This window comes from Tiliqua scincoides, chromosome 1 (genome assembly GCF_035046505.1).
Source record: "Tiliqua scincoides isolate rTilSci1 chromosome 1, rTilSci1.hap2, whole genome shotgun sequence".
NCBI lineage: Eukaryota > Metazoa > Chordata > Lepidosauria > Squamata > Scincidae > Tiliqua > Tiliqua scincoides.
The window spans coordinates 254,707,703-254,723,319 of record NC_089821.1 but is presented as its reverse complement, the minus strand read 5'-3'; the positions used below and the strand labels follow the sequence as shown (position 1 = coordinate 254,723,319).

The window sequence follows — 15,617 nt, the reverse complement described above, 5'->3', positions numbered from 1 at the left end:
TGTGAACTACTCTTGTTGAAAAGCATTATATGAATATTTGTAAGGACGATAATAAAATAATAGGAGCCTTGCAATTATGGAGCTCTGGAAAAATTGAGGCGCCATAAGGTGGGATGAAGACTAAAGAATGAATGCGCATTCCATTTAAACCTGAAACAATCTAAAGGGACAGAGGGACCAAACCACTAGCCACTGATCACAGCCACAGATCACAGAAGGTGTTTCTAGGAATAAGCAATCTGATCAAATAAAACAAGCACTCTTTTCCATGACGGGCAAATCTCAACTGCCACATTTTTTACATACTATCTCCAACCCACCAAGAAGGAGCACATAACATCATGTTTTGGGGGAAAGCACAGCTCAGGGGCAGCACATCTGCTTTGTGAGTTTTCAGGTTCTACCCCTGGCATCTCCAGATATTTATGAAAGATCCCCCCACTGGAAAACCCTGGCCAGTAGCTATACTGCCATTTTACAAGTGCCGCCGCCTAAGGAGGTACGTGGGGCGGCAGCAAGAAATAGGGCCTTCTCAGTAGTGGCACCAACATTATGGAACTCCCTTCCCCTTGACTTGAGAATAGCTCCCTCTCTTGAGAATTTTCGGCCAGGCCTAAAGACCCTTCTGTTTAAACAAGCCTTCTGAGTTCATGGCCTTTTTAACATCTTTTTTTACATCTTCTAGTATTTTCTACAGGCCTGATTCCTCTACAATCTGCTGCTTTATGCTCTTTTTATCTGACTACTGTTTTATGGTATCTGTTAATGTGTTTTTAATATGTTTTTATCTGTTTGTTAAATTATGTTTTTAATCTGTTTTAACATGTTGTAAGCCGCCCTGGGTCCCTTTAGGGAGAAGGGCGGGGTATAAATAACGTTTATTATTATTATTACTACTACTCTGGCTAGTGGTACTGCTGAGCAAGAAGAACCAATGGCGTAAGGGCCAAATCCTATCCAATTTTCCAGTGTCAGTGCAGCTGTGCCAATGGCGCATGCGCTGCATTCTGTGGTGGGGAGGCAGTCACAGAGGCCTCCAAAAGGGGCTGCATAGGTGCTGAAAAGCTGGAGAGGACTGGGTCCTTACTCAGGGTAAGGCAACTTCCTATGTCTGCTTCTCTTTATTCTGCTTTTCTTTATTTGGGTCACACGGACAAACTGCTCGGATGGCCTCACTTGCTCTGCAAGTGAAAGACGATGACTGCACCACTACAGCAATAAGCGATCTCTATTAATAAAGTACAGTATACTAAGGCTGCAATCCTATACATGCTGACTTAAAAGTAAGTCACATTGAACACAGTGAAACTACTTCTGAACAGACATAGGATTGTGGTGTAACATCCCTAGACTTGCTTTTGGGGTAACAGCCTAGAGTTCTGGAGAATGCAAGGTGAGGTTGATTTGGGAATAAGACTCTGAATTAGCAACCTCTGATACAAATGCAGGATCTCTCCTTTCACAAAGAAACCACCAGAACCTTCCTCATCACCATGTGGCCAAAATTTCTATGCAAGCTGGTTTGAATAGTCACAGTGATCTTCTAGAAACATTTGCACTGCAATACAACTCTTTATCATCATCATCAATATCATTATTAACATCAACAACAACAACAACAGTATTTACACACCACTTTTTATCTAAAAAAAGAGTTCACAAAGCAGTTCACAGGCAAAGTCCCCAGGCTGCAATCCTGTACATGCCTATTTTTGGAGTTCCTTCTGAGGAGACATGCACAGGCTTGGGCTGTCAGTTAATGACAAGGCATCATCTGGGCCACTTTGGATCCTATCTAGTTTTTGTATCTAGCCAGTAGATCCTATCTAGTTTACGACATGACAATCATTCTTGAGATTATTCTTAAAAGATGCATATATGCAATTATTCAGACAGACCAAAAGAAAGAACCCACATGACTGAGGCTTTTCTTGATACTATCATTTCTAATTTCAAATAATGTCATGAGACAACATTGTTTTCTCTTTCCAGACCACACTGTAATGGCTAAAAAGATAGGGTGGCACCAATGCCTCTATAGCTAAGAGCCAAAGGAAAAACAGCCTGGTCGTTTCCATTATAAATACAACACATTGCTGAAAGAGCTTGAATGATAAGCAGGTTTCCGGTCCTTCTTGCTTGCCCAAAGAGGTTTGTTCTGATCAGTGACTCAGTTATGTTCCCATTAAGCACAGAGGAAGGAAACCATAATACCATGAAAGCAGGAAGCTCCTTTAAAAAACAAATAAATAAAAACTTGCTCTTGTTCAACCAACCATACTGGGATTTGCCTCAGATCTGCTGACAGCAATGAGGGTCAACAGTTTTAAGCAACAGTGACTACAACAAATTGGGTCTTTTACAAAGAACAAGGCTGAACACAGTATGTCAATTCCATATTCTGCATTTCCCCATGACACACACACTTGTCAGCTATTATGTCAGTTGTCAGATGTGTTAAAAGGGCATTAAAAAGAGCAAGAAGCTGCAAATAGTACAGTACACAGATCTAGAGCTGATATGGTTGAGGAACAGTGTGTGTTCAGACCCAGGTCTTGGATGTGTGAACAAACAGAACAACAGACAGGGAACAATGCTATGAATAATCCTATATTAGGAATTCTGAATTGCATTATATTAAAGATAATTATTTAACTGGTTAAAGTTGCATCACTGTAGAAAACTGGTCAACAGATCTTAGACTGCAACATTTAGCCCCAGTGACTCTTCAAGGGTAATTTGGGGCAAGTTCACACATGATAGCTCACAAGCCAGACTGCAGTATTAGGCATATGAGCAAAACAGCCATCACCACAGCTACAATTTATGCAGCATCTTTATCTCAATTTGGATGCAAGTCCCTTGATGAATTGGGAAGTGATTTGTCATCACTGCAACAAAGATGCAAAATTGCCACTACAAGAACTATTAGATTTCTGAGAAATGTAACTTTCTAAAGCAGCAAAATGTGCAGCATAAACCAATGTGTACTTTACTCAGAAGTACACCCCACTGTGGTGAATGGGACTTACTCCTTAGTGTGTTTGGTGGAAGTTCTTCCTCTTTAAAGGAGGAAGTTCGAAAGAAGCTATCTTACTTTAAACAACATTTTGATCTCAGTATTCAATTGTTTTGTTGGCCTCTAAGTATTATTTTCATTTGGCACAGAAGTGTCATAACAGTAGCTTAATGTGACATCTGAAACCATAGACATTTACACATCCCTTAGGCTACACATTTCAAAGTTCATTCATTCATGAGTCCACACTCTTCTCGAGACACCTGAAGTACAAAGTTAAATCTGCCATTTTATTAATATTTCATAGGAGATTGCCTAAACTAGAAGTAACTTTTGGGAGCAATTGGCATGGAAACAATTATCATAAATAAATATCCTGCCTGAAACACACATGAAAATGCAGTCTCCTCTCCTTGCCTAGCATCAATGGCATCTTAAAATATCTGGCTGAAAGAGCTCAGTTTTCAATAACCGACACAATCAGAACAAGCTTTCCATTCACTGCAAGGAGTCAGCAGGGAGAATGGTTTGCTACCCTCAGCAAGTTATTTTATAAACAGGGAATTAAGGCCTTGAAGGCACCCTCATTCTGAAGCCCACAAGAAAATGTTTGGACCCTCGAGAAGAATTCCATGTAATGAAAACAAAGAATTAAAGCACTATATCGAGTCCAACACTTGACCAATTCTTTTTCTAAAACACCCCCTAAATCAGCCCGATAATGGCTATCCCAAGTAGTCCAGATGACTTTCTTACAAATTTGCACACAAGTACCCAATACTTCATTTGATAGCACTTAAAAAGAGAAATACAGCTAAGGAAAGTGGCAAGCAGACCACGATTAGCTCATTACTGGTTCTCTCTCCTAGTTTTTTCACATCTGTTCCAGAACGTCTTTAGTGAAACAGAGGGAGCAATGCAATTTGGCACAGAATGCTTTAATGCTTGAAGAAAGCATGCTGTGAATATATTCAGGGATAGAGCACATATAATACTGCAGAAGGTCCCAGGTTCAAACCCTGGCATTTGCAGCTAAAAACAGATTATAGAACAGGGCTGGCAAGGGAAGGGCTTTGCCTGAGAAACTTGGACAGCTGCTGCCAGTCAAAGATGAGAATACGGGACTAGAGGATCAAGTGTTCTCACTCAATACAGGGATCCTTAGTATGTTTACTATTTGCTTTAGGTCAATGTGGTGAGCTGCCCTGAACAACTGTGTAAACCAGTGTTTCTCAATGATTGTCCCACACTGTATCACTTCGCATGATCCACCTATTGGAAGTACCACCTGAAGTGACTGGTGATGATGTAATCACTAGTTACTTCCAGTTTGGGGGTCCACACACAACACAGCAAACACCAGTAAGAGACTCAGGTTGGATGTGAGGGCTTTTTCAAGCTCTGCCTGCTGAGCAAAGCCTCGTACTGCTGCTTGTCACAAGGCTTTGCTGATCTCACTGCCAGGTGGTAGGAGTTTGGGGGTCCTACAAGTACTACCAGACATCACTTCGAGTACCACTGATTGAGAAACACTGGTGTAAACGTAAGATATATACGTCTTACGTAAATAATAAGGTATTCAATACACAGACCTACCAAAAAATAAACCTTTTTTTAGTTGCCAAGGATGTTTGAATGAATTTAGGAAATTTGGGGGGTGCTGAATCCGAAATGGCATTGGTTTTGCCTGACTGGCTCTAGTTTTGGGAGTATAGCATAGTCACTTTATATGCTCATTCAAACATCATGGGTTCTCTGTACTGAGCTATGAAAACGCAGCGGGATACAAACATGTGTACTGTATTTTCCACACACCTTATATCAAAGCAGGATGAGGTATTGACCAAGCTAACAAACAAGCAGATATGCCTACTGCTTTAAAAGCAGGTACACTATTGCTATTAACACGAGTGCTCCAACTATTTTCTTGACACGTGTTGTCATGAGACAATCAAGATCCTTTCAGATCAATTCTCACAATGTTACTTAAAGCGAATCATCTAACATTAAATTCATGTAAAGAAGGCATGTAAGGATATTCATTCTGATGTGGAATAAAGAGACAGCAATCTGAGCAAATTGGAAAGGCAAGAACAGTTGGGTTCAAGACAATGAAAATAGTTTCAGACCACTGACTGAACTTTCCTCAAAAAAGAAGACAGGAACAGTGGATATCCAGCCAATCAATGTAATGGAAAGCACCAATGGCCATCTGACCACAATGAAATCAAAGGGTATTAGTACTAAAAATTAAAGAATTATTTCAAGTAACCATCTAACACAGCAACAGTCTGAAAACATGCATAAGCAAAGAATAGCTGGATCAAGATTTTTGAGGAAATTATGAACGACATGTTCCTTGACGGAAAACACCATGAGAAACAGACAACTCCTTCTCCTTCTTGATTTGTATCCCCCTTCCCTCTTGTCATCACAAAAACAGATTTTCATCCTGCATCACTTTCCAGGAAAGTTGAAATCACAGGATGAGAACAGCAAGCTGATGTGCAAACAATGACAGAACATTGAGCACATTACAAATTCCTTCCTTTATCTCCCTCTGCTTCAGATGCTGAGAGAGGAAAAACAATCTGGGAAAATGGATCCTTGTTAGAAACCCGAACAATGGGGCTGGCAAGGAAAAAGCAGAGAAACGGAATTCACAAAGACAGATGAGCGAAATTAGGACAATTCAGAGCAATTTCAAAACACTGCATGGTGGGGAAAATCAACAACCTGCTCACATAGATGCCAGAATCACCATATGTTGGAGGTGGGAGTCCCTTTATAAATGTGATCTTTTATGTTTCTTAAAAATATTTGTGATGCTGTTCTTACCCCCTCCCCCCCCCCCCGCCCCCAAATATCAGCAAACTACAGATTTTGGTGCACAGCACCTTCTGTACAGAGTAAATCCTAAGCTCTACAGAAGGGGTGTCAAACATGAGGCCCATGGGTCCCTGGAAGTCTCAATTCAGCCCTTGGGTTCCCCCAGCACTATCATCAGTTGCTGATGATAACTGGGCTCACCAATATCTTGAAAATATTATCAAGATTTGTATATTTTCTTTTCTGTCATTTGCAGCTAATGTGTTCTTAAATGAGGGAAAAAATGCTTATTTCTGGTCATGACTTGCTTTATGACATCACTTCCAGCCCTCAGCAGTTATCATGAATGTTATTTGGTCAGCTGTATGAAACAAGTTTGACACCTTACTCTATAGTACACGTACAGTGCTTTCAAATTCTGATTGCAGTGACTGCAAACAAGGTTTGATACATTATACATTATACAATTCAAAGTCCACAAGGTGGTAAAAGGGCCCAATTACAGTCGTGATAAAGTCATCTAACTACTTCACAGGATGAAGTACAAAAACTGTCTCTATCTAGAAACACCAAAATAGAGCTACTCAAGATTTTTCCTCAAACAGTCTGAGCACTGAAGAAAACCTCAGTGAGGAAAAATGAGCTAAACCCATGAAAAGCAGAAATGACATATGATGCATTTAGTTTATGAGGCAAGAGAACAGTGAAAATGATGCCATGTAATTTTAATGTTCCACTACAACTGGGATGAAAGGGCAACCAAATGGTAAACACGGCTCAATGTTATGCAGCATACAGTGATGCACATTGGGGCAGACAATCCCAGCTTCATATGGAGTCCAAGCTGTTAGCGATGAACCAGGAAAGAGATCTTAGGGTCATGAAGGATAGGCTCAATGAAAATATCAACCCAGTGCATGGTGGATGTGAAGAAGGGAAATCCCATGCTAGAGGTTATTAGGAAAGAGATTGGGAATAAGATTGATATTATATTATACAGTGGGCCTACTTTATCCGCAGGCCATTCCAGGAACCCTTGCAGACACCAAAACCTGCAGATGATGAAATCTGCAGGTTTCAGGACCCTCAGAACATCTTTTAAGTGTTTCAGAAAAAGGGTTTCAAGGAAAACCGGAAGTGACATTTAAAGACCTTCAAGGGGCCAGGGAAACCCTCCCCAGCCCCCACAAAGATCTTTAAACATCACTTTTGGTTTTCCCCAGAAACTAGAAGTGACCTTCTAATGTCTCTCAAAGCCCTTAGACGGTGTTCTGAGGCCCATGTAGGAGCTCCAGTTACCTTTTGAGGGTCCATGTGGGGCTAACCCCATGGGCTTGGAACCTGCAAATAGTAAAATCCACGTCCCGATTCAGCAGATAGAGCAGGCCCACTATATAATATGATATTAATATACCAATCCCATACAAAATCTATGATGTGGCTACATTTGGAATATTGGTTCTGATCAACCCACCTCTAAAGGATATTGCAGAGCAAGAAAAGGGGACAAAAGAAAGCAACCAAAATGCTCAGGAGGCTGATTATCTTCATTATGAGGAAAGGCTATGATGTTTGGGCTTGGAAGAAAGGTAACTTGGGCATTAACGCTTGAATGGCTTTAAGAAAGGATTGGACACAGTCTTGAAGGACAGGTCTATCAATGACTACTAGTCATGATGGTTATGTGTTACCTCCAGGTTCAGATGCAGTATGCCCTGTTGCATGATGGGAGAGAAGTCTTTCTCTCTTGCTTGTAGGCTTCCCAGAGACAGGTGGTGGGCCAACTGTGGGAACCAGAATGCTCAACTAAACGGCATTTAGTTGCTCTGATTCTTTGCTCTGATTCAGTAGGGCTTTTCTTATGTTCTTATGTTCTTATTTATCTATTTTAGCACCAAGTGACTTATCTCACCTGAAGAGCAGACTCAAAATCAGAAATCCATTCAAATATCTGTCCTTCAGTGGCCCATCAAGGTTGTTTTATCTCAGGTAACTATTCAAATTGCAGATGTTTCAAATGTGCCAAAATCTCCTTCTGTGATGGCTGGTGGGTATCCAGCCAGAGAATAGCTGGATAGCTACAAAGTTGCATTTAACCTGTCTGTAATTAAAACCGTGTGTTCCAGGAAAAAAAAATTCTGAAAGTAGATATGCCGATATTCCTTCTCTTATTCCTATCTATTACTATTGTAGTTCCACATAAAAGCAGGTGCTTTCTTATGCTCTTACACCACATATTTTTTTCTAGAAGGACTGAAACTGCAAAGCTGCTGTTGAAACACTGCTGATAATTTTTAAAGGAGCATTTTCCCAACCCACCCCGCGTTGTTGTTTTCATATCGCATCTGGGAAAACCAAGGCTGAGAAGAAGCAGCTTGCCTGAAGCCAACTGGTGAGGTAATGGCAAAAGTAAGATTTGAACCAGGGAAGACCTCATCTGCAGCTCAGTCACTTACAACCCAATCCTATGCTGCCCTGGCACCACAGATACAGTAGTGCTGAAATGGCCGCCACTGTATCCTGCAGAGCCAGAACAGCCGCAGGGGTTTTCTCAGGGTAACAGAACATTGACTCCCTTACCCCAAATAGAACTCTGCTGGTTCTGATGGCACAGAACTGAAGAGACCTGTGTCGGGCTCCGCAGCTTGGGAGGGGGGACAGGATTCAGCAGCCACCTCCACTGCTGTCCCTGCCCCCTCCTAGGACCAATCCATCCTTCGTCCCACCCCCCCCATCTGCCTGGTTTCATCCCCTCCCTGCCTTCTCCCCAACCCTCCTCGCCCTGAACTGCCATCCAACTGGTATGGGCATTTCCGCTGGCACTGGTGTCTCCTGCCTGCAGAAGAGTGCTTTACAGCATTGACACCATAGACACCACAGGATTAGGCCCTTAGTCACTTCACTTCATCAACTCCCTAGAGACAGTTCAGCTCTCAAGAGATCCTAATATATTTTTATTCCAATATAAAGCAGAACATCGTAACATTATCCACTATGTGGCAATGGCCTGGTGAAGATATAATGCTGCCTTACTGCAAGCCATCAATTTCAAAACAGACTTTGAAGTAGGTTGGCAAAACCCTGATAACAGAGGCGTTAGCATGAAACAGCCTTGGTGTAGCTGTAGTACTACACCTGTGGATAAATGCTAACTAAGGAAAGGGAGGGAAAATTTACACCAAAAAAGACAGTAAGCACATGTTCATGTGTGAGCCAACGCTACGTGTGCAACAGACCACCATTTCTTAGCTGCAAAAAGCATGGAGAAACAGAACTTCCAATACCTTGTGACTTCTTGCTGTAATCGGGCCACAGAGGGCACATAGAACATGACCCCAAAGAAGAGCAAAGGCTCACTGGCAAACTTGTCCAGTTGCTTTTTCAGAGGCTTCTCCAGTTCCACCCATCGCACTTGCTGGCTCTTGCTTTGAAACCAAAGACCAAAGTAGTGTGTCTAGAGAAAAAAAAAAGTATTTTTTTTTTAATTTATTCTCTGGGCAAGTTTACAAATAGCAACACCCTTCCTCTGTAATTAAATCAAAAGTCTCTAAACACAAAGGAATTGATTCACTGGACACACTGAATGACCTGGAAACATCTGAAGCTTCAGGGAGCTCCAACAAGGAAGAATCCACTATTGCAGATTGTCCCAGTGCCAGACAGGTCTTACAGGCTGCAATTCTAACCACACTTACCTGGGAATAAGCTCCATTAACAATAATGGGACTTCTTCCTGAGTAGACATGCATAGGATTGAGCTGACAGTCAATCAGCCTTAGTCCCAATCTAGATTGGTCCCCCCACAAGTGCTATTTGACCATGGAGCAAAGCTTCCCTGAGCAAAGCATTACAGAAACAAACACATAACTGCATAGCATGTGCTTAAAGTTGTATTTATTTGCCCTTAGATGAGCAAATTTAAAGGACAACTATAGAAAAGCATGCAAAAAAGGGGGGTCGTTTGGGGGTACTAATTACACCACCTATGGTATCATGTCTCCCTTTATACTTTTAAAACCCACTGGAGGTACATTTTATTCTAATCAAATGGCACAGATCTCAATTAAAATATGAGACAAGTTCTGGATTGAGGTGGAAAAGAACAAACACAGCAATACATGTTCTATATGTATTAATTAGAACCCAATATTTCAATTCTGGCTTGAATTGAAAAAACGATTCCAAACAGCCATCCTGATGTGTGGTTTAAACTTACATCCACTGGAGGCAGCCTAGAACAGTACAGTAATTTGGAGCAGCTTTTAACAGAAGCAGCTTTCAATGGTATACAAACTAGATATACTGCAGACATAATTCTTTTGAAGAGAATCCAGAAACTAACTTTAAAAAAAAGTATCATCTGAAGCTCGTCCAACATTCCAAGTTGGAATGAGTAAGCACAAATTCTCCTCTGGGTGTCTGGCAAACGACAGTAGTTGTACAAAAAGTTGTCCACTGTATATAACACAAACATTTATGTGATGACTGTACCAGAGACTTGGGGGAGGGAGAGAAATCAACCTCCATGGAATGCAAGAGAAGCAACATGACATATCACTCCACTAAAGTGTATTGCTTAACTAGCTAACTGAACTGCTCTTGTACAGCAGTGTGTGCTGAAAAACAATGCCAATTAGTTGTGCCCCAGCAACTTTGCTGTAATGTTTCTGTAAAGTTCATTATTTATCATATACAGTTCATATAATGTACATCCTGATTTTTATTTCTTTTAAACAACAAAAAATGAACAACAGGAGACAAGTCAAACAGTGTCTCAGATAACATAATAAAAAAAAAAAGCTGCTGAAATACCAAGAGGCTCATGGCTTCATTTTCTCTGGAGTCAAAGCTTCATCCCAGCAAAGATCATAACGCAAGACAGATCAGGGTCTGCAAAAACTGTGGTGGTGCAAAGGTAAGAACACGGAAGCACTACCACCATGTTAGATCACCCATTTCAGAACTTCTGGCCATGAAAAGCATTAGAGCTCATTTTGTTGCCTTCCTAAAGAGGGAGTGCAAGTTCTTTTCCCGTTTTAAAATCTCAACAAAAGGGGTAGCTGCCTTTCCACAAGAAGCAAGAACAAGCAGAAAGGAACGGAGCAGCTTGCTGTGCATCCTTTGACATCCGCTTGCATTCCAGGAAGAAGAGAAACCACCACTGGGAGGAAGCTGCAACTGAGATGGGTACCTAGGAGAGTACTTATGAACTTGAGGGATTGTGTGAGTTGTAGATGCAATTTTTTTCCAGTTGATCTGCAGGCTAATATGATTCCGTAGTTTAAGTACAGAAGCCAGAACCAAACAAAGTTTGGACTCAGAGTTGGCCACAATCAGTGAGTTGCTGATATATGGGAAGATTGCAATACCTCTAACACAGAGATCAGACAAAACTATTGTCATGAACTTGGTAAATACTCTTGGAATCACAGAAAGTCCAATTGGAGGGCCTTGTACCCATTCTGCTCAGATCTGATCATGCAACTCAAGAAGCAACAGTGTTAGCAGTGTATGCCTCCCCCCCCCCCCATGCTGGTCAACTAATGGCCCTCCTTATCTGCTGGGAAATAATCTGAAACTATCTTGTCTTTGTCCACAGTGACATCAACCAGCAATGAGTTAGGCAATGGATATGAAAACAAAGGGGGCAATCATGCACCCGGTTTTTCAACATTAGAGGTGGATGGGATACAGGAAGAATTAATCCACATTTCCTTGATCAGGTCTAAAAAGACTGGAAGCACTAGAAAGGCTGCAAGCAAAGTGGAATTGGACAATGAGTCTGAAGACTAGGTCCCAAACAGAGGGCTTTAGTTGGGAAAGTTGTAGCTCCAACAAGGCTGCTACGTGATTAATTTGATTGGCATACAGACTAAGGTGCTCTGTGGTGGGTAGAGGGTTTTGGTCTCCGACTTTTGTTGGTGGGAAGAATTGAGATTGCTTTTCAGGAGTTCGATTCCAAAGGGTATTGATTCAAGTCAGAGTCAGCTTGAGAAAGTGACTGTTCAGTGGCAAGAGAACTTCTCTGGTGTATGAATTTAGGTCCAGCCCCGAAGGACAAGCCAATTCCCTCTTATCCTTATTATGTTTATGTTTTGTTTTGGTTTGGTTTAAACAATTTTTACCCTGACATCCCATCTAGCAATGGGGCACCCAAGGTGACTTACAATAAAATCCTAAAAAAATGTATTTCAACAAGAGTACAAACAATACCAGCAGAGTAAAAACAGCAATCAAACAGCAGCATAAGTACAAAACAGCACAGATAAAAATGGCAACTAAAAGCAAATAAGATGGCAATTTTCAAGGCAGCAAAATAAGCCCTTCCTTATAATCAAACAAACAAAACAAAAAGCCATACTACAATGAAAAGGCTAATGAAAACGAATAGTTTTCAATCCGTTTTCAAACCATCAAGGAGGGCATAGATTTCTATTCAAAAGGTAGGGAGTGCCATAGTAGCAGTGTCATTGCAGAGAAGGCCCTACCTCTTGCTGCCACTCACTTGGCCTTATGTAATAGCAGCACACTGGGAGGATCCTGTCGGATTATCTCAGGGGGTTCAGAGGAATATATGGAAGAAGGCAGTCCCACAGACACCCTAGTCTCAAGCTGCAAATTCAACCACCACCTCGAATTGTGCCTGAAAGTGAAATGGTGACCCGTGTAGCCACGGGAGTAGTGGCTTGACAGAATCAAATTCACAGAATTCACAGGTTGAAACAAGCAGGTATTTCAATTCCAAAGGCTACCTACCCAATTCCACAAACAAAATTTTAAAATGGCCTCCTTTGGAGATAAATACAGTGCTGGGAAGGGGGTGAGCTAAACAGCAAATCTCTGAGCATGAAAGTAAGAAATTCCTCAGGGAGAAATGCAGTCCTCTCACTCCCAGTCTCCTGGGGCTGCTGGATCTAAGGTGTGAGAGCAACAGTTTGCTCTCAGACAGACTTTCTGACTGTTGCTTTTTTCCCTTCTTACACTGAAAACAGAGCAGAAGTACTCATTCACTTCTACAAAGTGGGAAAAGGGAGTTGCAATTGAAGAAACTTCAACAAGAAAAAATGAAAAATGCAAGTTCTCCAAAAACAAGCATTCCACCCCCTTCCTTCTTCTCATCAGACTGCAAACCCCTCATGATAGGTATCCATCTCTTCACTCTATGTAAAGCACCATGTATACTGAAGTGCTTATAAAACTTGCCCCAGTGCACATCAACTAGACTTGTTGGTAAGAAAAAAATGGGGAATAATGAACTTCAGACACACCTTTTGATTTTCTTTAATGAAAAAGAGAAACATCCATTAGATATTGTGGCCTCAAATCACAAAGTGCAAGTTAAAACATATTTTATGCCATGTCCAGATGTGGAAACATTAGCTGTCCACTCAAAATGTAAGTAACAAGACTTGCGTAGAAAGAGAATAAATTTCCCTTTCAGGCCACACAGAGTTTGCCCCAGCAGGAAATAACAGTGAATCACAATCCAAACTGGAGGTAATGGGCTGTCCCTGCCTTTTTATGTAACCAGGATACATTTGCCAAAGTTCCATTAAATGATAAGATCAGACCTATTCCAAGAATAACATGATTCTAATAAACAGATTCCAAATGACAAATGGTTTGAACTAAAAATATGCCAAATTGCAAGGCAGATGGTCTTTTCCTGGGTTACCCTCACCTCTCGTAATTCCAGCCTCTGGGCTACGGCCTCCAGACATTCTTGCCCAGTGCTCTCCACAGAGAGAGTACACTCAATGACGCTGTTGTCCAACAAGCGAATCCGGGTCATGAAACAGTTCTTGCTCCGGACATTATAGCGCCTGGTCCTTCGCAACTTCAGCCCAAAAGGCATGACTGCTGGGCTAAGGAAATGGGCTCTCCCTTTGTCACACTTTGGGTCTCCTGAGCAAGGGAGCTGTGGATGCTACTTTCTAGTTACTGCTCTTCTCCTCCAGGTTTGGGAATACTGTCCATGCCAAATGCAGATCCCATAACAATCTCTGAAAAACAAAATGCAGAGTGTGGGTCATTTCTATGGAGATTACTCATACAGAACTTTTACGGAGTTGCTGGTGACAGTTACTTTACATCAGCTCTTACACACAGCTTAAGCCAATCTCTGGTCAGCCAAGCAGCATGAACTTGCCACAAGCCAGAAAAAACGATTTGCTTTGTAGAAGTATTAAATCAGAGGTGCCCAAACCCTGGCTCAGGAGCCATTTGCGGCTCTCAGAAACTTCCAATCCAGTCTGCAGGGAGCCTCCAGTCTCCAATGAGCCTCTGGCCCTCTGAATACTTGCTGGAGCCAGCACTGGCCCAACACAACTACTATCAGTGCAAAGGCCGACTGTTTAATCTCTTGTGCGAGTTGCTGGCCGAGGGCTTCCTCCACTGCTTGCTGTTTCATGTCTGTGAAGCAGCAGTGGCAGCAAAGGAAAGGTTGGTTTTGCTTTGCGCAAAGTCTTTTATATACCTTAAGCTACCACGAGACCTTCATACCTTCAATAAGTTTGTTCTCTAATATATTCATCAAGGTAAATTTATTCAAATTTTAAATGTAAATTAATTCTTTTTCCCCAGCCCTCAACATCAGAAAGATGTGGCCTTCCTGCCAAAAAGTTTGGACACTTATTAAATGAATACCACTTTCTTCTTCACCTGCAAGCAATATATTCTCTGCTTGGGAAAAGTACAATGCACTGTTCTGTTTGAACCCTCAGCCATTTTTTCAAGTCATTCTTTCTGTATTCAGTGTACCTAAAGAAGTCTCCTGTCTGCTTTTAGCAACTTGCTTATTTAACTCCTAGCTTGGGAAGAATGTAAAGTAAGAAAGATGTAAGGATGAAAATTGAAAACAAGATTAAATAAATATGGTAAAGATGTAACACTGGCTTCTTAGAAACCAGTATTTGCAATTGGAACACAAGCCTTCCCAAAGTGAATTCTACCCGCTCTTCTGGGTATTTAACAATAGTTTAGAACTACATGTACTCCGTGGCTCTTTTGTAAACCAGAAATTGAAAACATGGTGCCAAGACTAGCATTAATCTTAGTTAACATTAGTTAACATCTAAACCAGGGGTGTCCAAACTTTTTGGCAGGAGGGCCACATCATCTCTCTGACACTGTGATGGGGGCTGGGAAAAATAGAATTAATTTACATTTCAAATTTGAATAAATTTGCATAAATGATTAGAGATGGAACTTATATGAATGAATGAAGATCTTGCAATAGCTCAAGGCCTATAAAAGGCCTTGCACAAAGCAAGGCCAGTCTTTCCTTTGCTGCTGCTGCTGCATCACACATGTGAAACAGCAAGTAGTGGAGGTAGCCCTCATCCCACAGCTCACATGAGAGTATGAACAGTTGCCCTAACGCTGAGAGCAGTTGTGTCAGGTAAGCATGGCCTCCAGCAAGTCTCTGGAGGGCCAGAGGCTCATTGGAGACTGGGGGCTCCCTGTGGGCCGGATTGGGAGTCCTCGAGGGCTGCAAGTGGCCCCAGGGCTAGGGTTTAGGCACCCCTGATCTAAACCATGGTCAATGTCAACAGAGAAATATGGAGGGGATTTGCTCCAAAACAGGCAGGAGACAGCAGTTTGCATTTCCAGGGTTAGTTCTCAGTTTGTAAACTATGTTTGGTGTACAGTCAAAGCGTTTTATCAGCTTACATGACATATCAAACATGAAATATATACTTTCTTAAGGACCTAGTAGCTCTAGTTAAAAGAAAGCATCCATAATTTTTGTCCAGGCTATAATACAAGC

General features: G+C 41.6%; 1 protein-coding gene across 2 annotated transcripts in view; it reads right to left on the bottom strand.

The window, feature by feature from the left end:
• The window catches only part of PTPN14 (protein tyrosine phosphatase non-receptor type 14), a 133,515-nt gene that overhangs the window by 63,064 nt on the left and 54,834 nt on the right, over nucleotides 1-15,617 (bottom strand). For both annotated transcript variants that reach the window (XM_066618980.1, XM_066618988.1), the window contains exons 2-3: nucleotides 13,530-13,851; nucleotides 9,133-9,302 (exon numbers count right to left, since the gene is read on the bottom strand). In XM_066618980.1, the coding sequence (XP_066475077.1) occupies nucleotides 9,133-9,302; nucleotides 13,530-13,703 (344 nt within the window). In that variant the 5' untranslated portion in view covers nucleotides 13,704-13,851. The remainder of the gene's footprint in view (nucleotides 1-9,132; nucleotides 9,303-13,529; nucleotides 13,852-15,617) is intronic.